Raw genomic sequence first — 27,373 nt, forward strand, 5'->3', positions numbered from 1 at the left:
AACACACTACTCCTGAGGTGTCTTGTTCGTTTGCTGCTGGGGGTTTGACTCAGTGATTCCTATTACTGATTAACCACACAGGATTTCTTCAAACAGGGTGGAAATTCCCAGTGAGAAGCTTGTGCCATGCAGTCAAGTTAGAACATTTCAGGCTAGTTTCAACAACAATAACACTTTATTACCACTGTTTTTATTTACCTTCAATGAGAACCATAATAGGGAAAGAAGGGATGGGAGCATGCATGATCAGATAGAGACCAAAGAAAAGAAAAATGCAGGTGAAAAAAAAGCAATCAACTGTTTGGTTGCAGATATAAGAGGAGGGCTGGTGGAGTGGTGGGGATAATGGAGGCCAGAAAACCAGACAGGCAGGGCAAGCTGGCTACTTTGCCTGCTAGCTCGCTGCCACGCTTCATTAGCTATTGTCATGTTGTGGCACGGCTGGGGCTGCTCATGTCTGTGTGCGTCGCTGTGGCCTGAGCGTCTGTAGAGATGTGGGTCAGACCAGAGAAGATGGTGGAGGACACACAGGCCAGTGGAAGCTACGTTTTCCCTGTAATTGTGGCGGCTGCTTGATGTGAAGCTGTCTGCTGCATGGGCCTGGTTCACTGACTGACTGGCCACATTCCAACACTTCATTCTGCGTCCTCTGCTGCTCCCTGTACAACACTGCTCTGCTCCCTTTCATCGTTTCCTTCCATTCAATCTCTTTCAGTTTTATCGAGGCCTCCTGTTATTAAATTAGGGAAGAAAACACTTTTATCTTTTTTAAGATATTTTTTCAGGGTTTTTCTCTTTTATTGACAGGACAGTAAGCATGAAATGGGGAGAGTGAAAGGGGAAGACAAGGTCAGAACTGAACCTGCAGCCTGCAGGAGGACCAATCTTTAATTTTGATCAGTTATCATTGGACCTGCGATTGATTCATTTGTTGTTAAGGTTAAAAATGTCTTGTTTTGTACGATCAATCATTAAAAACTGAAGGATATTCAGCTCGGAAGGATAAGCCATGAAAAAACAGCTCCTTACAATATTTATAAAAGCTGTAAAAAGGGATGTGTGGTTGCATTTCTACTTGAATTATTTATCAATTACAAAATTATCTGCTGATTATTATCTATCGTAAATGCCCTTATTGTCTTACATGTAACATAACATAGAGACACAAAACATTTAATAGATTATAAGAATTGATGCTGATTCCGTTTTCTGAATATTTATTACCTCTGCCAAGGAAGTTACGTTTATATCCCTGACGCTTTGTTTGCTTGTAAGCAAGATTATGCAAACATTTCTGGAGGAATTACCACAAATCTTGGTAGAATGATGTGGTATGGGTCAAGGAACAACACAATAAAAGTTGGTGCAGACTCGGATCAGAACACTAGGATTCATTTTTACTGTCTTTAATATGAGATGTTTTAACTGAGAATATTTATGAGTGCGTGCCATTTGCTGCAGAATCCAAATAAATCCAAATCTGTTGATTTTTGTATCATAAGTGGACTGCGAGTAATTCTATGATCAATTAATCATTTTAGTCAGAAATATGTGAGTGAGTCCAGCTGAACCAGTGGGGAGATTAAATTGTGTATCTTGAATCTGACAATATTGCACCTCCTTCCTGGACCAAACAATAATAAAGGTAAGTAATTAATAAAACAAATAATAACATGGAGATAACATTTGGTTTACTGTCAGAGTTAGTCCTGCTGAAGGAGGTGAAGAGGAGTCAGGAATGAGGCTGCATTAGAGTATGTATCCAGTAACCTGTGTTTCAACTGGTGTCAAATATGAAAGAGGAGAAGAGATGGAATTGTTAAGTTACTGCAGGTAAGGACTGTGTCAACCTCTAATTTCTCATCACTTCATCTATCTGCTTCTGACACCTTTTTTTAAATGACTCTACCTTAATGTCCCTCCCACCTTCCCTGTCACCTGTCTTACTGCTTCCCCCTTTTCGATCCTTCTCTTCCTCTTTGCTCCTCCTCCTTCTCTCTGTCTGTGAAGAGTGGCAGCTCTACTGAACGCTGTGAAAGTCAACTGTCAACCACTGACACTTAAATGGTTGAACCGCAAGCAACACATACAACAATGCAAGAATCTGCGTATGGAAATCTGTGTATGGATACTAATTTGAGATATTAAACTCTTAAGATAACCATTTTGTATGGGATGCAGCATTTTATTGTATACGTACAAACAGTCATCGCCTGAAAGAACACTCACTGACTGAAAGTTAGATAATCACCTCTTAATGCTCCTGCCTCGACAGATACAAGTCAGCTTTACCACAAAACTCTAAGACTCTTGACCTTTGTTTATACAAATTCTGTGTAATCCTTAAAGTAAGTCTCCTAAAAGGGCCTGCGCTCTCTGCCCGTCAGTGTCATCTATGACCTGAACCAACATGCCGTCACGTCGCAGACAGAGGCTTTAAGCTACTCCCATGCATCATGGATGTCTAAGCACTTGCATATCCTTTACGCACACAGACACACTCCTGCTGCTTGTCCTCCATCCACCTCCACTGTGCCCAAAGTGCCAAGTTACACAACAGGGATCTTCTTCCTGACGTACATGCTCCAAGAGGAACTTGTCCCGGTGCCGCCTCATGCTCCATTCAGGCCCAACTTGCTTATCCCTTTGGTTTAACACACGCACACACACGTTATCCAATCAATTCTGCCTCACTGTTGACAAACACGTTCCTTCACATCCCAACTGATGCACTCCAGAGCTTTGTGAGTGCTCACATGCATGCGTGCGTGCATGCGTGGCACCTGGTGCCCATGGTGTTGCAGACAGAAATATTGCCCTAAATGCAAAAGTCCGATCCACTTGCAAATCATTAGATGTCGTTTTATGCAGAACAAACAACTGTGTCTTAATATGTATATGATGTGCAACTAATTATCATTTAAATCGATCAATTACTTCCAAATAAATAACTAGAAGGCACTCGAGGATCAGGAATATTTGCGACCAGAATAAAAATCACACACCAGGTCCAGATCCACACCAAACATTCAGTTTGTGGATATTAGTACTCTTCATATTCCTGATTGAAGATATCTGCATTACCTCTTCAGAAAATCACAAATTGTCTCTCAAAAAATTGTGCAATGTTAAAAAAGGAGAAAATAAAATCCTGGATCTGCCCCCTGATCATGATCCACTCCAAAACGTAATGGGTTCTACCCTGACCCACACTTTGTGTGTAAACTCACAAAAGCAAACAAACAAACAGACGGGGTAAAAAACATAACTTGTCTATGGTGATCTTGAGGTAAACAAAATTTGTAATTACAGTGATATAATAAAAAAAGAAGCAGCAAATCTTTGCATTTACAAACCTCTTCATTGATGACCACAACACTATTATTTGCATCTCATGCACACACATGCTCCTTGTCCTTTTAATTTGTTTTCATTCCTTGCAACACTATGAAGCTCTTTCTTGAGCAGCCAACTTATGCAAATGAAAAAATAGTCTTATCATCATGTGCCTAATTTTTTAACTAGAGCGAGAGCTGCTCTGTTTGCATGTATCAATTCCAAATGGCAGCCCAGGTTCTCCATGTCACACTCATCAAGCTGCATCCTGGATCCTCTCCTCATGTGCAGCTTGTGGTTTTCAAACACAGCTTTGAGCAGGGTGAGGGGTATTAGCCCATGAGGTTCATAACTGACAGTGTCATTAGGGTGCACGTGAATTAATTCTGAGCGATAACCGAGATAGAAACACATAACTGGTTTTGTTACTTCTGTTAAGCCTCTCGCAGACTGTTACACCTGAAGTAGAGATAACAGGCTGTCACGTGTGGTGCTTCTGTCATTTGAGATCTTGCAGCCGTTAAAGAGGGCAGTAGTGTGTGTGTGTGTGCGTGTGTGTGTTTGTGTGTGTGTGTGTGTGTGTGAGTGTGCACGAGTCTCCCTCTTTGTAGTTAACTGCCATGCAAGGGACTCCTGCATTATTCTTAATTACAGCCAGAAGCCTGTGACCCAAACAATAGAGGAAGGGGAAAACTTGCCAAGTGAAAAAATCCACAAACCTCACTGCACCAGGTGATACTCTTGTCCCTACGCTGGCACGTGCACACATAGACATCATAGGGGGGCTTGAGCACCTGCCCTTTTCTTCCTCGAGAGAAAGCTCCCTTTTTCTGGGGTGCTTTTCTTTTTTCATAAATTAATATTATACTCCTGTTTGTGCACAGCTTCCCTGTCAAACTGATATATTGATTGAATAAAAAATATCAGGGGGGGCCCCCTTGATACAGTAAATATAGTTTACTTGTATCATGCTAGCAAACAGACAGAGGGTAAATCAAATAACCATCTAAATGTGTATTTATGGAAGTTTTCTTTCCATTAGAATGAAAGAAGACATGGAATCTGAACCAAATCTCAAAATTGACCAGTGCACGAAAAAAAAATGTTTGGCTGTAGTGTTCTGCTTTAAACTAAATCATTTTGATTGTAATCTCCTAATCCAGTAAATATTAATTCTACTGTTGAGTAATAAACAATTGTGTGAGATTGATGATATTAAAATTATAAGTTTTTTATAAATAGTTATGAGAAGTGCCCTTTTTCTCACTTGACCCCCTGCCCCCCAAAATGTCTGTGCACGTCCCTGCCTTCACTGTTGTTATTGTATGCATGTCGGAGAGTAGGAATCCCATTTTCCTTATACATATGCTACACATATTAGTATATCTTGCACATTTGTTTATGTGGATTTGTACTCACTTCGTCTTACTCCAAAATCAAACCTCACTCCATGCTCATCCACAGCTGCCAACATGACGCCACTCCCCTCTGTGCCCAACTGACCATGCACAAACGCCTGATATAGTTAGAGCCCATTTACTTCTGCCTGTTTGTTTGCCCACTGCGCTGTGCGTTTAAGTGTGCCAGTCTGGGGCCTGGCGCTCGTTTGTGTGGATGGCAGCGGCTCATGCCTGATCGTACTTGGCACGGCATCAGTGGCTACCTGAGTCATCCAGTCTGCCTGCTCTTCACCCTCCAGCACCCGTCACATCAAGCTCTTTCCGCATTTGCAAACTGAGGGAGGAATGTGGGACTGGTCTGAATAGATGTGAATGGAATCGGGACATTAGGCTGCTTTGGACACACAGCACGATTCACTGCTTAGAATAGAGATGGAAACTACCTAAGAGTTCCGTTTCAAAGAATTTCTCGGATCATGTCTTCTGTTTTTTGGGGTTAAAAAGACAAATTTTCCATCCTTAATTGATTATGTTACGACTGAATAAACTCTGTCAACCGATTTTGTATGTGAATGTGCAGATTCTGGCTGCGAAGGACAAGAACTTATGGCAGGAGGCCTGCTGGTTTCTAATTTCTTGTTGGACCAATCGTGTTTGAGTAGGGTTACCCGCAGGTAAACAAACAGTGGAGCAAAAGAGGCGTAAACCCAAAAGCACATATTTTTTTATGCAGGTAGCTGGTAACAGAGATAAGCTAAAATGCCATCCAAAACCCTTACAAAATGTATCGCTATTTTGGTGTTGTGTGGAGAAACGTTTTGACATGGAGTCTGACTGTAAACAATGTGCAGCCAAGTCTTGGCCTGGATTTCCACTGTCTACACCGGAAGCCCCAAAATATTGACTGTTGCCCCCGGAGGCCAATTTGTCATCAAAACAACAGCCGATGGGCTCGGAGATTGTGATCAGAAAATGCAACATCACAACTTGTATTCTTAAAAAATCCGGATCAGCCAACCATTTATCTATGTGAGAGGGAAAATTTGGCATGAATGGATCCAAATGAATAAAGAGGTCGTTGCTCTCAAGGTTGGGTTAGCTTTAGCCTTGATACGTGTGCTTGTCATGTAAGGTGAAATATTCTATCGTGACCGCTGGGAACAGTGCTGGTGTGTGTGCACATCTTTGTCCGTATGTATTTTCAATTAGCCACAGTGTCATGTGACTGCTAAGGCCTTGTGACTTTGCTATTGATGCTAAACACTGCAATTGGACATATATCAATATAAATCTACGATGTGATGATCCCCTTTGAAGCTGGTCAAAATGTGTGTCTGTTGTGTCGAAGTTGTGTGGCATCCAGTGGGTGCCATTGTACAGTATTGCTATGTACTGAGGTGCGTCATGTGGCGAGCTGTTGTCCTGCATCGCTGCTGAGATGCAACGCTGCTGCTGCTGCTGTGTTAATGTTGACGTGTAGACACTATTGCTGTGTAAGCTCTGTTCCATAAGGAGAGAATGTTTGTGTGTGTGTGTGTGTGTGTGTGTGTGTGTGTGTGTGTGTGTGTGTGTGTGTGTGTGTGTGTGTGTGTGTGTGTGTGTGTGTGTGTGTGTGTGTGTGTGTGTGTGTGTGTGTGTGTGTGTGTTGTTATTGTTGACACAAGAGATGTTGACGCCTCTGAAGGCAGCAGTGGCAGCTCAAGTGTGTGTCCGTGAAGAGGTGTCAATCCTTTAAGATGTTAAAAGGAAGCTGAATATGATGTGGTGTGTGTGTGTAGGTAAGGATGTTCTGAAACGTTACAGCACCGTGTGACAATAAATCCACTGCGTGTTGTCTCCTCGCCACAGTCAGACTGCTGTGACCCAGACAATGGAGGAAAACCAGCTTGTGATGCACAGACAGAAACAGATAGAGACACAAAACATGGAGGTGCTGGTGGTGGGAGAGGGCCGGGGTGGGAGCAGACAGGAGAACAGACAGACAGACAGATGGACAGGCAGGCAGACATATGGGGGGATGAAATGATAAGGATGAGGTGTAAAGTGAAGGAGGAGCTGTTACCTTTCAGGGGACGAGGATTTCTCCGAGTTCACGGACATGAGAGGTGCCTGTTAGCCGCTCGCTGGCCGAGGGACCACAGGAGACGGCAGGAATAGAACAGAAAGCTGCTTTTCTCCTCTGTCTTTTTCCTTTCCTCTCCCTATCCCTTTCTGCTGTGTCTGAGAAACGGAGAGGAGAGGGTTACTGCCTCGCCTCCCCTCCTCCTCCTCCTCCTCGTCCTTTTCCCTCCTCCTCTCTCTGTGTCTCTCTTGTCCTCTTGCTCAGAGGATGGAGGACAAGGCACCGCAAAGGATTTTAAGAAAAGAGCAATAACTGAGCAGAGTACAATCTGCAGTGTGTGTGTGTGTGTGTGTCTGTCTGCCTACATCAGTGTGTGTCTGTGTGTTGTGTGTGTGTGTGTGTGAGCTTCTAAGGAGAGCAGCAATGTCAGTCAGGCGCCCCTCCTCATGCCCCAGCCTCCTTCCTCCCTCCCTTCCTTCCTTCCTTTTCCTCCTTCACCTTGCCTCTCTTTCACTCTCCCTGCTGTCACTGGAGCTCCTCTTTGTCCTCCTCTTCCCTTCGTCCCTTTCCTCTCTGGTGCTGCTGGTCTGGACTGGATGATGAAATGAAAACACAGGCTCTCGGTCCACAGTGTGTCTGTCTCTGTGTCTCTCCCTTTCCTCTCTCTCTCTCTCTTCCTTTCTCACTATATGTGTGTCTAGCTGGCTCTATCAGGCCTTCTGCAGCTCTGCACAACAACAGAGCCCAGAGCGAGCTGGGCCGTTCCACTTTCTGTGCAGTGAGAGGGGTGTCTACTCGTCACAACGACAGGGAAATTACAGCCTTTCTCCTCGAGGCACATTCTCCTCCCCCTTTTCTCCTCATGAATTAGTCTCACCCTCCCTCTCTCTCTTTTCCCCCCTCTCTCTTTCTATCTCTCTCTCTCCCAATTGCCTTATTACGACATCCAGTATCTCAGGGCAACAGATCTGCCTTAACCCCCCCAACTCCTCCTCCCTCTCTCTCTCTCTCTCTCTCGATCTTCTCCAGTCTCTGTCATCCTCCTCCCTCCCTTTTATTCTAATCCCTATTCCCTCTGTCTTTTTTGGATGCCACTGCTTCTATTTGTGTCTTATCCGTTTCTGCCTCCGTCCCCAGTCTGCCTCCACATTCTCACCATCTCTCTGGGCAGATGGGTCTGCTTCTCCATGAGTGCACAGCTCACAGAGAGGTAGCCAAAGGGTGCGCATGATGGGGGATCTGTCTCTATCTGACCTCAATATTGGTGTGTGGGCGTGCGCATGTATGTGTGTACAATGTAGATGTATGCAAGTGTGCATGTGGAAATGCACAGTGGGGGGTTGCATGGGCATCCTGGGGTTAATGTGACCGACTTGTAAAACAGGGGCTGTACAGTAGCCGACATGCGGAACACACATTGAATACATTCTCTACCTGCTGAGATTTTTATGGTATACAGCAAGGCTTACGTCCCTTCAATATCTCTCTGTGTTTTAGGTAGCAGGTAATGTTGCAAATTAAAAAGGATGAATGCTCAATGAAATATTAGATTTGCAAGATTCCCCATAGGTGCAATGGAGTATCTTCTTTTGAAAGGTATTTAATGCAGTGGCTAAAGCTAAAATGGACCCTTGTATCTGGTTATTACAGCCTGGAACTAACAAAGTGGGTCAGTTGGTCCATTGGCCCGTCACTTCAGTTCAGACTGAAATAGTCAAATTCAAGTCCACCACAGGATAAATTGTATTTGTGTAGGTGATCCTTTAGCTTTTCATCTCACCCAACCACCAGGTCAAAACTTTAATCTGTCTAATACCTGTTTAAGCACTATGTGTTTTGCTTTAGCGTGCTAACATCATGATAAACAAAGCTACCTGCTTAACAATTATCCCTGAGAGCATGTTAGCATGCTGTTAGAGTTAAACTCACAGCATGTGCACAAGTACAACTTCACCGGGCTGCTGGCATGTCTGCAGACTCTCATTCTTGTTATTAGACTATGTCTTAGTACCTCGGCCGATGACCTTGTGTTTTCTTCAGAGCTTTGTTTGCTTGTCTGTTAGTCGACAGCATCACACAAACTACTGGGCTCATAACAAAACTGTGGTAGAGGTCGGGAAATAGCCAACCCTCTTTATTATTGTGAGATTTTCCTTGATTTCTCGAGGGAATAATTCATGGCTCTTCATTAAAAATCAGACATGTTTAGGGGACTTATAGTTATGAATGTGTGTAATTTGTTGCAGATTCAAATAAAAATCTGGATATGGTAAATTTAAATGTGGTTTCATCTTGGGGCTGCTGTGCCCTTCTAGTTGTATCAATAAATTGTTTCAAAATGAATTTTCGATAAACTGTCTCTATTACAACATGTCACAATGGAAACTTTAAAATACATATTTTATAATGTCATACATCATTTTATCCATATAATGCAAGATTTGAATGTGAAGTACTCAAACTGCTGTGTACCACCGTTGTGCACTATATCAGAAAAAAAAATGTCAATCAAAACCTAATAAGTGATTTTGTTTTTATAAATTACAATTGTTAAATTTGAATTTGTGTAATGAAGATTAGATTATAGCCTCACAAAACAATGATTTTGAAACAGCTAATGCAGGTTGTATTAGAATAAAATGTCCGACAGTGAAATCTGTGGTAACAGCACAAACAGAGATCAGGGGCATGAGACATGTCTGAGAGACAGCCACTGAGAGAAAAGCCAAACACAATGATCCCCTTTCTCTCCTGTCTCCATGTGGTTCCGCCTTCCCACATGAAAGGGCTACATTAGGCACACATGTCTTTGAGCCAAACTATTGTCCTCATTCTCTGTGAATATGGGCCAGTGGGGGGTAATGTACATAGCATCACAGCACAGCTCAGTGCATCCAAATGACAAGAGGAATATTGAGCTAATATGAGAGCGAGCACTTGACTTCATTTATTTTCTGAACCCAGTTTTATCAGGGTCACGGGGGGGAGGGGGCTGGAGCTTATTGTGGCACAAACTGGATGTAGTTCAAGGAGAACCATGACAAATCACCAATTCACCAGTGAGCCAAATCTACATCTACACCAATAGGAATCTGCTGCATGGGAGAACATCACCTTATAGGCTCAAAATCATATTGACCCTAATTTCTTAAAATCTTTAAGACATTGGGTTATTGAAGGGAAGTGTGACAGCAAATGGCGTCATCATGGGCAAATTCTCGGAGCCCATTGGTTACGATCTGACGATGAATCAGCCTCTGGGGGCAACGGCTAATATTTTGGGTCTCTACGGTGTAGACAAGTACATATTCGGGCCAGGACTCCATCTTCTGTTTGCCATACATTGTTTAGTTTATTTTATCACAAGAGTCCAACATATATATTTCCCTCAGTGTGTTCTGCCTCTTTTGCTCTCCACAGTGGCTGTTCACCTGCAGGCTAACAAAGCCTGCTCAAACATGAATGGCCGAACTACAAATAGAAACCAGAAGGCTTACGACGGCAAAATCTTGTCCCTTGACTACATATTCTACATATTCACATGCAGAATCTTTATAAATTATCGAGTGTATGTCTGCAGAGAAAAGGTCTGAAGGTTTGAAAAAACAATTCCCAGTTTAAATCCTTTGTCCCTATGTTTATTATTCATTAATGAATCAACACATATGCCACATATATGAAAAAAGAGTATTAATAGTATTTTTGAATCAAAACCTCTGCTTTCCTATTACAGTAGAAGAGTTTCAACTGTTTGGATGCATTCAGGGAAGCCCTCCGTTAGTAAAATGTCAGTAGAGAGCCCATGTGAGAATACAGCAGGAAAATGTCTGAAGGATTATCAGCAAGTGAGGGGGTTGTTGTGGAAGAATACAAATATATCTAAATGCTTTTAGTATTGCTCTTTCCGCAAAAATAAATATCCCAGCTGAGTCAGTGGCTTCTTGTCAGACCATCTTCGATGTGCTGTTAAAAAAAAAAAAACTGCAGCGGTATTTATACATTATGTCCTTCCTCCTTCATGCTCTACCCAGGCTCCACCCTTCACCTGAATGTTCTGGAAATGTTCCTGTGGATTTGAACACGTCTGACCAGGACCATCTCCTGCTGCCTTCTTCATAAAGCGATCTGGAAAATTGGGTCCAGACATTTTTCAGAGTTTTTGTCTTGCCAAAAGTTTAAGTCTGGAAAAGTATCGCACTACTCAATTATCAAGAGGAAAATATCTATTTAGAGAGGCTTTTAGGTTCCAGCTTGTCCAATATGAGGATTGTTTTTAATGTTGAGCTGTTATATAATTACTACCTTTGGGTATTTAACTGATCTTCAGACCAAATAAACAACCAAATAAACAACTTGAGCTTGTGATGGGAGCTTGTTTTTAAATTTAATAAAATAAATAAAAAATCTAATAATAAAAAAAATAATAATGCAATCACTATTCAAATTTTACAAAGTAATCTACCGACCTTTAAACTAACTTCTTATTGCTGACTCTCATGCTTTATGCTGTATTTGGGATACACACACCAATTTGATCTGTTGGATCCATATCAGTGTAGATACTGACATTAGGTTGACTTGGCATCAGTTAGGTATCAGTCAAATCACACTAAATACACAGTCTTAGTCAACATCAATATACAATTATACAATATCTGGCAGCAAGTCCATTCACATTAAAATGATCAATCTGCTTCCATCTTCTGAAGTATATCAAATTAATATCTGAGAAAAAGAGATAAACTTGTATCATATTAATACTATATTAGTATATATCCAGATGTACTGAGGCAGGAGACCAAAACTCGAATTAGTGCATCGCTATTTTACACAATGCTGTTTGTTTTACTTGCATGCCAGAGCACATGCAGGGCAAGACATGGGTGACAAATCTTCTCAAAAACACCTGACCCCCCCTTGTGTTATGAGTACAATGGTACAATCCTGTTATATCACCTGTGTAAGGGGGTAAACTGAGTGAGACTGAAGACAGCCAAAGCACAGTGGCTCATTCACAAGCAGAAAACAATAAGCATACAGGAACCCAATCTCTCTCTCACACACACACACACACACACCTCAGGATATTTCACTCAGGGTTTTATCATTTTATGAATTTCTGATTCTATTTTCAACAGAAGATGGAGCAAAAGAAGAACATGAAAGCGGTGGGGGGAGAGAGGTGCTGACTCTCATGAGCAGATATATTTTGGGAACCAGTATTGAGGCTGCCGGGAGCTATCTTAAAGCGACCTACTTCTCCTCACTGACTGGTGGATGCTAGGGAGGGAGAAGGAGTTTACAGCAGGCAAACACACACACACACACACACACCTAATAAAAAAGCCTTGGACAGTTTGTCAGAAATTGAGGACTCACTCACTTTCCTAAAATGTCCTCAGTCCATAAGGTTGCATGCTATTACTTTAACAGTGACTGTGCTCTTTGTGTCTACTACCTTATTGTCATCGTCTGCAGAGAAAACACTGCCCCCAGGTGGAAATACACAGGATCACATGCACAGCAAGTCGCTTGACTTATAGCATGAGTGTCTGTTAGAGTGAGTTGAGAGCAGTCAGTGTCCAGATTGATTGACATACTGATTGCCTCAGGTCTGCCTTGGAGCAGCTAGTTTCCTTTGCTTCAGACTTCTTTATGGAGCATACCAACCAATAGAGATTCAACATTTCAAAATGAATGACATAGCCTGTGGATACTAGATGTATATCTGCATGCTTGTTCGCACACACATGCCCACAACCGCACGCAGGCAACTGCTGTTAAAATGAATTTGAATGGGTATCAATTAATACTTAAGTTCACCTATAAAATGGCCAACTGCATTTTTCCTAATGCCCTTAAGATAATAATAACACTTAATTGAGATGAAGGTGTTTGTGTGATCAATGAAAGTGATTAAAGGAATCGGAGGACATTTTAACTATTTTATCTCTGAAGAATGAACATTTAAAAGCAGCACCAAACATTTGATACAAGTCAAAATTAACTAGTGTCTACATATATTTGGCTGACTGATGCAATCTTAATCATCAAGGAAAGCACACAAAATGTAAAAATTTTGAAATTATTTTATGTTGATTATTTTGATATTTTGATATTTATATCACTGATATAGTCAATTAGGTCAGAGCCAAATAATTGGGTTATTCCCAGCACAAGAAAAATAAATCTGGAGGTGGGAAAGACTATGACTATACAAGGATCATTTCACCAATGGCTGAAAATGGATCATGAATACACTCTATTGGACAAAATGAGAATAACACCCTTGAGATCAAACATGCACACAATACACACAAGAGTTGATACAAAGTGTGCATACTGTGATACAGAGCATGGGGCAAAAGTAAGAACTTTAGGAGGCCAGAAAACAACAAAATATTTTTCCTTTTGTCATAAATTATGAGGAAGGGAGGAATAGTCTTGGCTGTAAACTGAGGGGACTAACAACAATGACTGCCCTGTGTTTCCAGCTACAGATTACTGTGATAACAGCCCTGCAGCCTGTAGGAGAGAGAACACTGGCCTGCAAAGCATTATGTCAGCACAATGAATAGGATAATTCAGTTCTGCTGTAATGTGACAAACATACTCTGAAATCATGCAGGACTAAATTTGAGTTTACAGCGTTGAAGTCGCTAAATTAAAGCTGCAACCATTGTTGAACAAATAATATCTTGTAAAACAATAGGTTCCTTGCAGCTTCAGTGAGAGGGACCTTTCTGGCTTTAGCACTATCAGACCTCGGGCCCTCAACTCCTCACAAAACAAGTGTCCTCCCAGCTGTCTGTGCTCATACCACGAGTATTAGGGCTGAATTCCTAAAATTTGAGAGAAAAAAAAAATGCCATTTCATCCTCCACAAAAGAGGTAATTTCACACAAGTCTGTGTGGTTCTTTCAGCTGAATAGACCAAGTTTGCACAATCTTTATGATTCCAGAATAGAACAGAATAGAATAGAATAGAATAGAAAAGAAAGTCTTTATTGTCCTTGTATACAAAATGTATCATGCCTCTCCATTAAAGTACATAGGAGCATATTAAATATATAAAAAGACACAAGATAAAACACATTTCATGCACAAAGACGTAAAGGGGTTTTAAGTGTTTAGATTGTATATGATTATTGCACAGTCCGCAATATTGCACAGTTCATAGAAGATATTGCACGGTTCCCATAGTTAAGAAGGTCAGGAGTGTAGTAGGCAAGTTTCATTTTGGTTGTTGATTTAGGCTTTGAATGGCCTTAGAAAATAAATTGTTCATTAGTCTGGAGGTTCCAGTTTTGAGTGACCGGTAACGCAGCAGCTCAAACAAATAGTGGCCAGGGTGAGAGTCTTCTAGGGCTCTAGAGAGGTATGAGTGTTTGTGATATCTTGGAGAGAAGGAAAGGGACAGCCAATGTTTTTGGTAATGTGTTAATAACTAAGATGGGTTTGCAATTAATGTCTAATGATTATGTCAATGTCGAAGAAAGACCTGAATAATTTAAGGTTATGTTGTGATTAATGGATCCATAAGGGGTTAGCAACAAATTATGCCCCAGGCTCACCCGGCCGGCCATGCCATATCAAAACAGCAGACAAAGAGTAATGGTTCCCATAAGATATTACAAATCAATTGTTGATTTGCCCCTGAAATGTACCAAATATCCTTATCTGAGATTTTAGGGTAGGATTATGTTCCCCTTTATTTACTCATTCTTTTTAAATATATTCCAATTCCACAAACATCTGTCTCGCAAACTGCTAATGTCACATCCCAGCTCTTAGGGACATGACAAAAAACTGCAGTTAAAGTTAACAAAAGTAGGATATAATAAATTATATATAATATATATAAGTTTATTTATTAAGCCAATTGAGGGTAACATTATAAAAAGTAACTAACAATGGAGTGTGAGCCGTGTGTATAACCAGCAGCCTCTGGAGAGGATCCTCGTGTGGACTGTGGAGAGAGCTGACGCAGATAACTGTGGACCTGGAGCATTTCTCATGGATAAGAAAAGTAAAACTCTTTGTTTTAAGAAGATTGGGTCTGGCCTGTTTTATTTTTAATGACTAAACACAGAGGAAAATTGACTGTTAATAATGTCTGTTGACACATCACCGGCCTCAGGAGGTGTATTTAGTGGACTGTTAAAGTGTCAAACCATTTTTTGGAGTGATCTCTGTTGATTTGCAAAGAAAGGAGCCATAGGACAGAATAGTGTTAACGTGACTAGGAGAGACAGCCATGGAGAGAGGTTTCAAGGACTCCTCTCCAGCTCCTGCACACCTGAACTTGTCTACATTGGAAGGCATTAACCATCATGTTTCCTTGCACCAGCTGGACCACAGTTTGAGCTGACCCCGCCTCCATTGATTATTGTGTTTAAGAACATTTTCAAAGAAGATGATTTGTTGTGATGGTTGTATATCTGGTCACTCCATCAAGCTTGTATTTTTTTTATATTCAGGACACCTGAAATCTTAACAAATGCCCCACCAGCGCAGCCAAATTACCTAAGTATTCAGAGTGGATCTACCCCTTTCTAATCTGCCTGCAACACAGCTAACGGGCTGTGGACAGTGTGCCTGAACACAAGGTTGTTTGGACTTAGACTGTACTTTCTTGTAGTTAAGAAATACATGCTACCCGACTTGAAACAAGGAAGAGGTCTCACGCAGTCCACTATCAAATGATAACCCCCTTACCCTAAACCCCCCAAGTCTGAAGATGTCTCACACAGCATCTCAATATATCTCCCTCCACTAACTTACTGTCCATGCCATCAAGTGCAGACCATACAGTGAAAATGTTATGTATCCAATTAAAGTTGTAAAACATGGCTTACCCTTCCTGTAGCCGGTAGGTTGCGCTATCACTATCATTACATACAGACTAATAGATCTATTCAGGTCGGGGTTTTTTGAAGGGTGAGCAATTTGGGGCTGATTGGACAATGCACAGTGGAGTAATATAGATTTGTCTTCTTTGGCGAAGGATCAACCTTCGCCGCACCTCTATGCTTACATGGTTTGAGGAAATGTCTGAGAAAAAATATATATCAACTTCTTTGTCTTCTTATACTTCTTTTTTAAGTTTATTGGCAAGTCATCAACGTCATAGTGCTTAACCATCATCTACTGTGTTGGTGCAACGCAGATCAAAGGGCCTATTCCACCTTGGATTCTGGAACTTTTGATGATGGCATAAAGACATCACTTAGACATCATCAAAGGCATCACCATGTCACCTTCATAGAGGAGAAATAACATCATAAGATTTTACCTTGATTTCCACCTGTCTATAGACTAGACAAAAATGAAGATGAACTTGATACCCGCAAATAAACAAAACCGATGTGTTTTGTGTTATAAGTCGATAGAATGCCCTTTGACATCGTTTGCCGAACAAAGGAAGTTAAAGTTAGCAGAGTTGACATAGTTCAAAGATTCCTCAGAAACCCTCCTGAAAAAATCGCAAGGATGCCTGCAAAACCATCACCTGAGAACCTGTTCCACAGAAGGAAGAACATCTCCTGTTTGAAATTACCAGACAATAAGGTTAGCTTAATTCATGGCTAACTTGTAAATATTTAATACAACCTATGAACATGATAGTTTGAAAATATAAGATATTCAGATCATTTAATAGATACTCAAATTCCCTCTGTTTTCTGCACGCTCGACCTTCATTGATCAACTAGAGCCTTCAAAAAATCCAATTGGATTTCAGCTACACCCAGCAAGCTCATGCAGAGTCTGGCACTAGGGTCCAGCAGAGACTCCCACTGAGGCAAGCAAACATACCTTCCCTGCAGAAAACACAAAAGAGGAAACCCTCTGACGAAAGATTACCCATGTCCTCTGAATGTAAGTTTGTTTTCAAAATCCTGAGTTCTGTCTTCTCTGATATCCTTATGAGAACCTGAAAATGGAGATCTGTTTCCCCCATGTGCAGATGTTCTGAGGAATTTCGTGCCATATTTGACAAACTATGAGCAGACAGAGATCTGTAACTACAAACACGTGTGGTACCTGGGAAAGATAACAACAAACAAGATTATGTGCAACACCCAGAATCCACAGTTGTTCAACTTTGGCTTTGACACTGAGGAAGGAGTGTACAGAACAGTAAGTGCTCAAGTCTATACTGTACAAAATCAAACTATTTGATCCATTCAATATACAAACAAAAAAACAATCAATGCAGCTATTATTTCATTGTAAAATGTTTGTTTTACAGTCAATTTTCAGCATTTGTTTTACAATTATTTGAAATCCCAGCATATCACTTCTGAAGCAGTATATGAATGTTTAATGATTTATTTTTTTTACTTATGGATATGCTTTTTTTAAATTGTATAAACTGTAACTCTTTAATCCACAGATTCTAAATGACCACTTGGCCTACCGCTATCAAATCTTGGCAGCTATTGGGAATGGCTTCTCTGGAGAGGTTCTCAAATGCTATGATTATAAGACCAAGCAGTTTGTGGCCATCAAGGTCTTTCGAAACAAAGACAGGTAAGGCAATGGAAAACCAAGTCATGATGATGAGAGTCATCAGTGATTTGATTGAGTAAATTAAATGTTAGAATATGTTGTTATTTCTTTTAAAAACAGTTGTTTTTACAGCAAGAGTTTCTCACTGAAACACACACACTTACTTTTTCTCAGCTCCCAGGTAAATTTTATGTTCTTTTTGTGGTTAAGCTTAGTAAAAGATAGTTGATGGACTTTGAATTGGTTATAGGACTGATAGGACTTGTAACAGTCCCCTACAATATTCAGCACTCCCTTGATTTCTTGAGTGGTGGGATCCTTGAATAAATTGTTTGTGTCCTCTTCTTTTTGTCATGCAATGTTTTATATCTTTTTGTCAGCATACTGATAGTATATCCACTCTCGCCCCTTGTAATGCCTTTCTCCAAGGCAATTCTCTCCCCAAGCAATTTGATTTCATGCTGCCTTGTTTGAATGCTTGTTGGTAGTAATCCTGTGAATGTTTCATTATGAAGTTTTCTATCCTGTGGCTGTAAATCCGGTCGCTCAATCTTTCCAGCATCTTCTCTGCTGGCCGATGAAACAAACACATCCAGAATGTTTTTCAGGTCCATATGACTGTTGTCAAATCATCTTTGATAATGGACTTCAGCCACTTCACTTGTGGTCTGTGGCCTTGTATCCCCTTCTCTGTAGAAGTGTGTGCCTGGCAGGGTTCCTGAGCAGACTTTCTTCCCAAATAAGACTGTTTTGCCATTGAGATAATGAGGCTCAGCAGACTTTATGTGGTGTCCTGCCGCTGTGCTGCAGTTGTCTGTGTTCCCATGCCATTTGGTGTCAATTGTAAAATTTCTACTGATTAGTGAAACTAATTAATATGAAACTGTGGAGAATAATACAAATGTGCATTGCATGCACAATTTCTGCGTGCCTGTGGAAACAAACAAAAGTACCGCTCTTTTAGGTCGGGAACTCTTGCATTTGTTGTCTATAATGATGACAGGTATTTCATTCCATTAAGTCACACATTATTCTCTGTGGTTTTTCAGCGTTCTTAAGCTGGCAAAGTCGGAAATGAAGGTTTTGAAAGCCCTGCAAGAGAGTGACAAGAATAGCTCAGCCAACATAGTCCACATGAAGGAGCACTTCTACTTCCGCAATCACCTCTGCATCACTTTTGACCTCTTTGAGTAAGTACAGAACACATATTGTTCTCTGTGCAGTGAAATAATAAGCAATAAGCTTACCTCTCACATTAATTTTCAGTGGAGACCTGTATAGGGTGATGAAACGCAAGGAGAAGCATCGAGTCACCGAGGACGAGCTCAAAGGGTACACTGTAGACATCTTGAAATGTCTGCAGCTGCTCAGAAAGAAGAATATTGTCCATGGCGACCTAAAACCGGTAGGTATAACAGTTCAGACTTTGTAAAGTTATTTTAGCCACACTTCAACTGTTTCTTAAGAAGAAACAAGACAGAAACGGTTTACTGTCAATGGCATCCATTGAGTACATTAACTGAAAGAATGTTCTTGCAGCTGAAACCACTATATGTAATGGAATAGGTTTTACTACATGGAAACATGAGACATATTAGTGCAGTGAATGTTCTATTGACATTATGTGTTGTATTTCGACCAAAGGGGGAGGCAAAGCTATAAAATGTCCAGCATATAATGGTAAAAAGTAAATCATACTGTATAGCCTAACATTGCTGTGGTATTCTGTTCAATTATTCCAAGCATGAACTAAAGTCAAGATAGATACTAGATAGACAAACATGACAAAAAAGACATGCAAAACATGAATGGGGCAGCTTTTGAAATAATTCATCTGTCCATAATTACGAATAATTAAGAATAATTGTCCCTGCGTGTTATTTTTCAGGAAAACATCCTGGTCCGCAAAAAGAATGATGAGAGGCAATCAGCAGTCACTGACTTTGGAGGGAGCTTCTATACGACTGAAAGGGGTGAGAGAAAGTTTGTATTGTTACAAAGTGACTAAAAGAAACGGGTCTCTTTTCTTATTTTTAGACTCATTAGATGCAAATATTTCTAGTCAAGAAAATAAAGACCACATTAATGACCATTTACCTGCATCTACCTCCACAGATAAACCTCTCGTGTTCACTCTGAGCTACATGTCTCCAGAGCTGCTGCTTGGTAAAAGGTGCAGAACGGCCACTGACATGTGGAGCTTGGGTTGCATCATAGCTGAGCTCCACCTCAGTCAGCGTCTCTTCAAAGGACCTGACACTCATTCCATCTTCAGCAGCATAATGGAGGTAAAATTCATCATCATTCATTCCTTTCAAATTGTTATCATATTATTTTTACAAACGTGGAACTTCTATAAATGTTTGAATCGAAATTATTGCAGGTACTAGGTATCCCTCCTGAAGAGCTGCTGGCAGACTCACCACAGAGGAAACAGTTCTTTGGTAAGCACAATAATCTCGTACTTTAATTTTCTCCTAGCTGCTTTTTCACATAATGTTCTCAGCATTGTAGTACATTGTAAATATCACCTGCTAACCTTACCTGGTTTTGCAGACTCTAAAGGGAACCCAAGACGGATGGAAACTAAACAAAAATTGAGGACCTCCGTGGCCACAAAGCTGAAATCTAAGGATGTCTATTTCATCAATTTCATTGAGAGCTGCCTTGAGTAAGAACCCTCTCAGAAACACTCATGAGGTTGTCATTGTATAAATAGGCCTTTAAAGCAACACTGTGTAACTTGTATTGAGCAAAAGAACCCTCTGCAACCACATGGGAAGATTAATTATGTTTGGCCTTGTGTTTTTCATGTGGTTTCAAGAGGTTTTTATGTAGAGGGGGAAAAAAAACAAAGCCTATCAATATGTTCATCAAAGCTCTGATTGTAGTACAACTCACTGAACTGAAACACAACTGAACAGTGGATATTACTCATGATAGCATAAACAAGGTTGCATAGTGATACTTTAACTATAACATATTCATGTTAATATAGCATTCTTTGCTCATTCATCTCAAATTAGACTCTCTTCATAATGTGCATGTATCTCATTTTTCAGATATGATCCAAAAAAGCGCATGACACCAGACAAAGCCTTGCGCCATCCATGGATTGGGAAGAACTTCGAGCCGAAAACAATTTCTAGATTAAGTAAGTCCTTACTGCTTTCACACCTACAGCACTTAAATATGTCAGCAGCGGTTCTCTAGTGGGTGAATCCTGACTTTGTCATGCCCTGACTTTGTTAGTTCCAACAGCAGGTCAAGACTTTGTCCAGTTCTGAGTTGTATGAACAAATACATGAAAAACTGACATTCACACATAAGTGACGAGCATATTAATGTTGTAAATGCTGTGCCCAAGTGTTTTCAGATCAGCATTATCTTAGTCTAATAGAAATACAATGTTTTTTACCCTTTTATTGTCCACTTCAACTCAGGTGATAAAGCGCCCATCTGCACAAAAATACCTACCATGCTGAGAAGGGAGAAAAGAGAACCCATAAGGCTGCAGCCACTCAAAAGAATCGTATCGCCAAAGCCCAACTTTCAAAACGATCGTCGCTTTCAACAAGGGGGATGCTATTACTGACATGGCACCTTGAGCACCAGAGTTTCCTCTTCCTCATAATGACAATGACAGCTTGACGTTACATGTGTCAGTGGGGACACAAAGAACATTTAATTATCACAAAACAGATCAGAAATAAAAAAGCATCATAGATGTAGGAGAAGTGGACCTCTCCTGCTCAACCAGGCAGGGAGACATTCTCTCTACTCAAGCTCTGTCGACCTCCAAGCAGGCCTGAAGCAGACTGCTAAAACATTCCAAAAAGCAGGATCGCGAGAGCCTGCCTCAGGACTCTAGCACAAAGTTACTGGCATATGCCAAACAACTGGAGCCACAAACCAGCCAGCAAGACCACTTCGCTGGACTTGGAACAGAACATGAAAGGGAACTTTCCCACCTCTCATGGACTGGTAACACAACCAGGCTAATTATACTAGGCTATGCACATGGCTGTTTAAATTCTACCAGTGTGATGTTTATAAGTTTGATTTGTGTTGTTATATTATTCGGTAGTGCGTTATTGAAAGTTGTATATGTAGTTATGTTGTATGTACAAAGTTGAATATACACAAGTGCCTTATTATTTGCATTACACAGACTCAGGGTGTTTCTTTGCATGCAACTAACCACTTTCTGTAGCCTGCCATCAGCACCCAGTACCAGTTCACACTTAAAAAGAACAAGTTCAAAGTTCATTTCATACGAAAATGAACTAGTTCAATTTCATAGTTCAGATCCTAATAACTTGTGATGAGTGAACTATGAAATTGAAGTAAGTAACCAGCTGGCGGTTGTGGTGGGGGGTAAGTAAAACTGACTCAGAGGGGCCCAAAGGGGGGGGGGTTAAAGCCTGAATTATGTCTTCAATATTATTAATTCAATTTTTAAGTACTTAAATTTGTATCCAGAAATGGTAGAGGCTTCCTGGGGTCACCTGTCTCACCCCTACAAACAAATGGTTTAGTCCTTGCCGCAGGCAGTCAAAGTAAGTGACTGACCAACCGCTGACTACAGGAGAAGTGGGTGTTCAATATGGCCCTCAGATCAGCAAATGTAAAGACAGGCAATCAGAAAAGATAAGAAAAAATGAAAGAGAAAGAAAGCAATATCGAAATGAGTGAGTTAGAAAAAATGTCACCCACCATACAGTTGTCACAAAGGAAGAACTTAGTCATTTTAACCAGGCGGTAAACATTCTGCACTAAAGTAGAACTTTTTAACATGGGAGTATATGTGGATTGACTCGTTCTTGGAGCCAGCCTCAAGTGGCCACTCAGTGAACTGAAGTTTTTTGTACTTAGGCATAGCCTTCATTACTCTGCCCTGGTTGTTGCCACTTGGTGTCTGCTCTTCTCTTCTCTCTGATTCACTCTCTCCACTTTCCCTACTCACTCTCTCCATCCCCAACTTTCCTGGTTGACCAGACACTTACCCACATATGCAAACTTGTCTTTTTACCTGCGCAGTCCTCCTCCTACGGCTGTCTCTCTCTCTCTCTCTATCTTTTTCTGCACCTCTATCGCTTTCAGCATGTCAATGTGTTTATCTCCTCTCCTTTTCATCTCACTCTCCCTCTTCTCTACATGCAGCTCACATGCTCAGTTCCCACCATCAGCTCTATCCAGCCAGACTGCAGGACTTATTAAGGAAGCATTATTGGCTGAGCTGAATAAATCTGCTTGCCAAAGATCACCTCTCTGAGGACATCTGGCCAACTCAAAACACAAGACCACCAGGGTTAATGGCTCCAATTCAATGTATTAACAGGGGAGCCAGTCTGGTCCTTTGATTTACCAATTTTTAATGAAGTTTAATTTATTACAACAAATTAAACAAGGTGAATAAGGAATAACACCTGTTCCAGATGGAAAAGCCTTTTTCAAAAATGATTGTCAAACTATGCACCAGAGATCAATCCATCATTCAGACAAAAACAAACTCACTTATAAACAAAGGTAAACCCTTTGTGAAATCCTCAGACTCCCACTCTGAGTTTGAGGATAAATCGACCATCGATCAATAAATAAATATCTTTCTATATATAAACCATGTGCTTATTCATGTGCCAGTCTCTCATAACGGTGACCTGATGTTACACTCACACACCCCTGATATGTTGTTTTTATACAATAAACTAAATGTAAATAATAATGTGCAGAAAACCGAATTTGTGAAATATGTGATATTGGACTTTGATTAAGTCTCAGTGGCCTCATGGTTAAGACACTAACAATAAACCGTGGCCTTTTTTGCAACCCCAACCCCCAGTTTCTTGTCATCTCTCACCATTGTGTTTATCTAAAGAAAACATAAATTACCCCAAAGCTTACACTATAAACAAAATAAACGTTGTTGCAAGTGATGGTCATTTATGTTTATATTGTTTTATGTATAAAGGCCTGCCTTACTTTTAGAAATAAACCCAACAAGCTATTTCAGCTTTGATACAACTTGCTGCCTGCTCTCGTCCTCAGTTAAAGACTATGGGCTGGCCAAACCCCCGCCTCCACAATCGAGAATCAATGCAGTTTACACAGCAATGTGTGGGAGCATTAGTCAGGTTAGAGTCAGCTCATTTCACACAGAACAGTCTATAGTCATACAATGGGCACTGCAAGCTGATTTATATACTGAGTGGAATATTAGCATTTAGACTTACTCCTGGAAGAGCTGGGAGTACTGAATGCTATAATACTGGTTTCTTATATCCCTTTCACAATGACAACCTCAGCTCGTTTTGGTGCGGCGATGCAGATCCATTTAATCATGGTGGGGATTCACACCAAAGTCTCAACCTTCGAAATGTAAGGAAAGAGGAGCTAATCTCATGACATAAAAAGTAGACTAATTTACAATCTGTATTCCAGCCAAACCCTTTGTAGCAATATTTGATCATATGTACTCTTAGCTGCTATTTCAAAAGGCCCAGGTATAGAGACTTTATTCATTTATAGCATCAGGTGCCACCTCTACTTTGCCATGTCTCTAAACTGCTGCATCATTGTTGTTTCTGTAATCATCATGAATAGAAATTGCTCTGTTGTTATAGCTACAGGTCTTCTGATGTCAAACAGCCAGTGTCTCTGTGGCAACATGCACAACACGCCATTTACTTTAGGTGACAACACAAACTCAATAAAGTCAGAGGTGTTAAAATGAGAGAAATAAATGTGAAGGCGACAAAACAAATCCTGTGTATCTTTATTAATGTCATTGTCTTATTCTCCCTTAAAATGAGGGTATGTTATCTATGTTCCCCAGAAAAGTCCATATGAACAACCTTTGCAGAGTTTTCTGCGTTCCCAAGTTGTGGTGAATAATGCTGACTTTTTCCATTAAATGGTAAGTTATCACAGAGTTATTTATTAAATTTTGTAGCAACTGTCCTGCCTGCTAGGTTGCCAGATTGTTTGCCTCTGTGGCTTGTAAACATCAACAGTAAAGTTATTATTAGCATCCATGTTGCCACTGCCCAGCAGTTGTGTTCACCAAGCAACAATAGAACACCGAGCAACTTCATACGTTGTAACCACAAGCTCACAGATTCTAAATGAAAGCAGCATAAACAACGAAGTCATCCCAGATCTCATCTAACTTTGATGTTACTAATTACTCATTCATTCAGTGGTGGGAACAGCTTTTGGCAGTCACGAAGAATGTAGTAGAACATCAAGGCAAGAGAGTGGTCCCACACAAATGATGCAGTTTGCCTCTAAGTGAATCAACAAAAAATATGATATTGTTTGTTGAAATTGAAAATTCTGACACACACACGTCTGATCAATAGTCTCTGAGATATTGTGTGTCACAGTAGTGATCGAGGGATGGAGCGATGGTCGCATCCATGTGATAAGAACTACCTTAAATGACAGAAACCATCTTTGAGAGCATTTCATTTGACATGTACTAGATTTTTTTGTTTGGTCCGCTAACATGGAGAAGACGGGAATTATGACCTATGCTGCAGCCAGCCACCAGGGGGTGAATGGGACATTTTGGCTTCACTTTTGGGGAGCACTCATGTCTATGGTGCAGACCTACAGTGAACTTGATCAGAAAGTCATGTATTGTAATCAACAAAAACTAATCTCTGGAAAGTAATTAAGACTAATACAACTATTTCTGTTTCCCATCTTATTAGTACAGAATTTAGTGACTCCACGGAAGCCCCAACATGATTCCGCCAAACTACAAAGAGTAGAGGCCTTTACCAGACGCAATAGCTTATTTGGGGTATGTTGTGTGATGCTGGTGTAAGGACAATATGCATTTAATAATCATCACATCACACACACAAACTTTCCCATGTGTCCCTGGTAAATCCCTCAGCAGGGCACCTTGATCCGATCCTGTAAGCTGTGCTTAAACCTCTCCTACGTTTGTTTGCTAGACAATTGAGGTCAGGCTACATTGTCGCACAGTTGGAGATGACACCTCTTGGGGCCTGGAATGTTGAATGTACAATATGTGTGTGTGTGTGTGTGTGTGTGTTTGTCTGAATGAATGAGCTCAAACAAAGAAAGCAGCATATATCAGAAGACATCAGAGTCAAGTGGCAATACATTGACTCTACCAGGACTGAGTCTAAATAAACACGACTGTTCAATAATCTGTGTCTGTTGTAATTATAGACGTCATTTTGGGCTTAGATGAGAGAGCATTTTTTTTAATATTCCTAAATTTTCAGAGATGATTCATTAATGATTGGCAGGAGCTACTAACAAAGATTTGGCATTATTGACTAATCTGCCAAAATCAGATATTGTGTGAATGTGAGAAGTCTTGCTTTGTTGAACCAGCACAAGGGTTTGACTGATTATTGATTCAATTTAGTGTTTTGTTATCAATATTCAATTTATTTGTATTCGGCCGCATTCATATTTCTTTGTGACATCATCAAGTATCTTTTTGAATCTAGGGGTTCTTTTTTTTTGTTTTTTTTTAATCACTAGACTTCTCTGCCAGCTTAATCCCTTTCTGGGTTAAGCCCTAAGCATCCCAGCATACACTGGGCAGAAGGCAAGACCACAACCACAACAGGACACCACTGTACTACAGGAGTCAGCTGCTCTATATAGAGAGAGTGTAACCCCTGGCACAGGCAGGTGGAATGGAGCAGCCAGGAGGAGGGACTCCACCTCTAACATAGTGTTTTCATGTCTGAAGACAGTAGCTGGATTTATGAATGCACACTTTATTAGTGTACGCGCGTCTGCTTTGCACATTGCATTCGTGCACATGTTGGCGCATTCCTGCACATTGCTGCACCCTGCAGCCCCCCCCCCTCCCCCCCGGGGTGGTCGCCCCGTTGGTATCACCTAATCGATGCCTTCCTCTGCTGCCGCTGACGTCGCTCCAATCGCATGATGCCATGAAGTCATCATGCCCATCGCTCTCCCCTCGCCAATTCACATGCACTTTACAGAGTCACTGCTCACACGCCAGCCAACAACCCAGAGGCACACACACTCACACACTCACACACGCACACACACGCACACACACACACACACACACAGACACGCACACGCACCGGAAAACAATGCTCTGACAGATCCAAGAAAAGTTACATAATCTGACACCATGTGAGAGATTTCCAAATAGAATCTGGTGATAAATGGAGGTGTTTGTTCTCCGCTATCAGTCTGCCACTGAGTGGAGGGGCCAGGGAAATGAGCTGTCACATCTGTCAAACCTCCTCCCCCCCACGTGTAAAAATAATGATCGATCCATAGCAAAGAAAGTCTGATGATCAATGAGGAGCTGCAGCTGCAAGTTGAGAGCGGAACTGGGAGGACCTCCCAACTTGCCCACACTCCTCAGTGGCCCAGTCTGTCATGTGTCTACACCGGGCATCACACAGAGAGGCAGCCGCTGTCAACAAACCACCACCACCACCACCACCACCACCACCGCTCCTCTTACCTCCGAGGGGGACCCGCTTTCTCCTTCTTCCCCTTCGGCCTCCTCTTCCTGGCCTGGATGGCCATCACTGCCGGGGAGAGGTCCGAGTCCCGGAGAGGGGAGAGGTAGGGAGAGAGAGGGAGAGAGAAGCACACACATCATGAGGATCTGAAGCGTGGCTGTCACGGCTCATTTAGCCTCGTTGAGCACGCACCGGCATGGCTTTCTACCCGCGTAACTTCTGCCACCTTTCGTGCTGGAGACAGCCGAGACTGGGGTAGCGTGGCCGGGCTGCAGGCTGAGGGATACGCACCTTTCCTGGAGCTCATGTTTCCTCCTCTTCCCCTCAGCAGGAGCAGGCGGCAGCAGCCAGAATCTCCCCCCCACCCCCCTCTCTGACACACACATACACACACGCACACACACACACACGTACACACGCACACACACACGCACGCACGTTAAACCCTTTATGTTTGCAGGGACACGGGCTCCCTCTATCGTATGAAGCGGGAGTTGCGTGCAGTCCCGCATGGACCTGCACCACTCTGCACTGATGACAAGTCCACTGTGTAAGATGTAGGT

The 27,373-nt window shown here is 41.4% G+C and overlaps 2 protein-coding genes across 2 annotated transcripts in view; one reads left to right on the plus strand and one right to left on the minus strand.

Moving 5' to 3' along the window:
* LOC133009720 (SRSF protein kinase 2-like) overlaps positions 1 to 8,027 on the minus strand; it is a 52,111-nt gene extending 44,084 nt beyond the window's left edge. The window contains exons 1-2 of the mRNA XM_061077257.1: positions 7,955 to 8,027; positions 7,297 to 7,390 (exon numbers count right to left, since the gene is read on the minus strand). Coding sequence (XP_060933240.1) covers positions 7,297 to 7,390; positions 7,955 to 8,027 — 167 coding nt within the window. The remainder of the gene's footprint in view (positions 1 to 7,296; positions 7,391 to 7,954) is intronic.
* An 8,637-nt stretch (positions 8,028 to 16,664) lies between these two features.
* On the plus strand, positions 16,665 to 26,917 carry LOC133009721 (dual specificity tyrosine-phosphorylation-regulated kinase 4-like). Its single transcript, XM_061077259.1, has 12 exons — positions 16,665 to 16,677; positions 16,766 to 16,938; positions 17,195 to 17,331; positions 18,360 to 18,500; positions 18,577 to 18,715; positions 19,199 to 19,283; positions 19,426 to 19,598; positions 19,694 to 19,754; positions 19,876 to 19,981; positions 20,373 to 20,464; positions 23,359 to 23,444; positions 26,708 to 26,917. The coding sequence occupies exons 1-12, from the start codon at positions 16,665 to 16,667 to the stop codon at positions 26,915 to 26,917; spliced, it is 1,416 nt and encodes a 471-aa protein (XP_060933242.1).
* Positions 26,918 to 27,373: the final 456 nt, after the last annotated feature.

The sequence above is a fragment of the Limanda limanda genome, chromosome 8, assembly GCF_963576545.1.
Source record: "Limanda limanda chromosome 8, fLimLim1.1, whole genome shotgun sequence".
Lineage (NCBI taxonomy): Eukaryota > Metazoa > Chordata > Actinopteri > Pleuronectiformes > Pleuronectidae > Limanda > Limanda limanda.

Excerpts from the sequence above, each read along its gene's own strand:
- LOC133009721 (XM_061077259.1), top strand. Across the intron at positions 19,284-19,425 it reads CTTCTATACGACTGAAAGGG|ATAAACCTCTCGTGTTCACT; the intron begins GTGAGAGAAAGT and ends CTACCTCCACAG. Across the intron at positions 19,982-20,372 it reads TTCATTGAGAGCTGCCTTGA|ATATGATCCAAAAAAGCGCA; the intron begins GTAAGAACCCTC and ends CTCATTTTTCAG.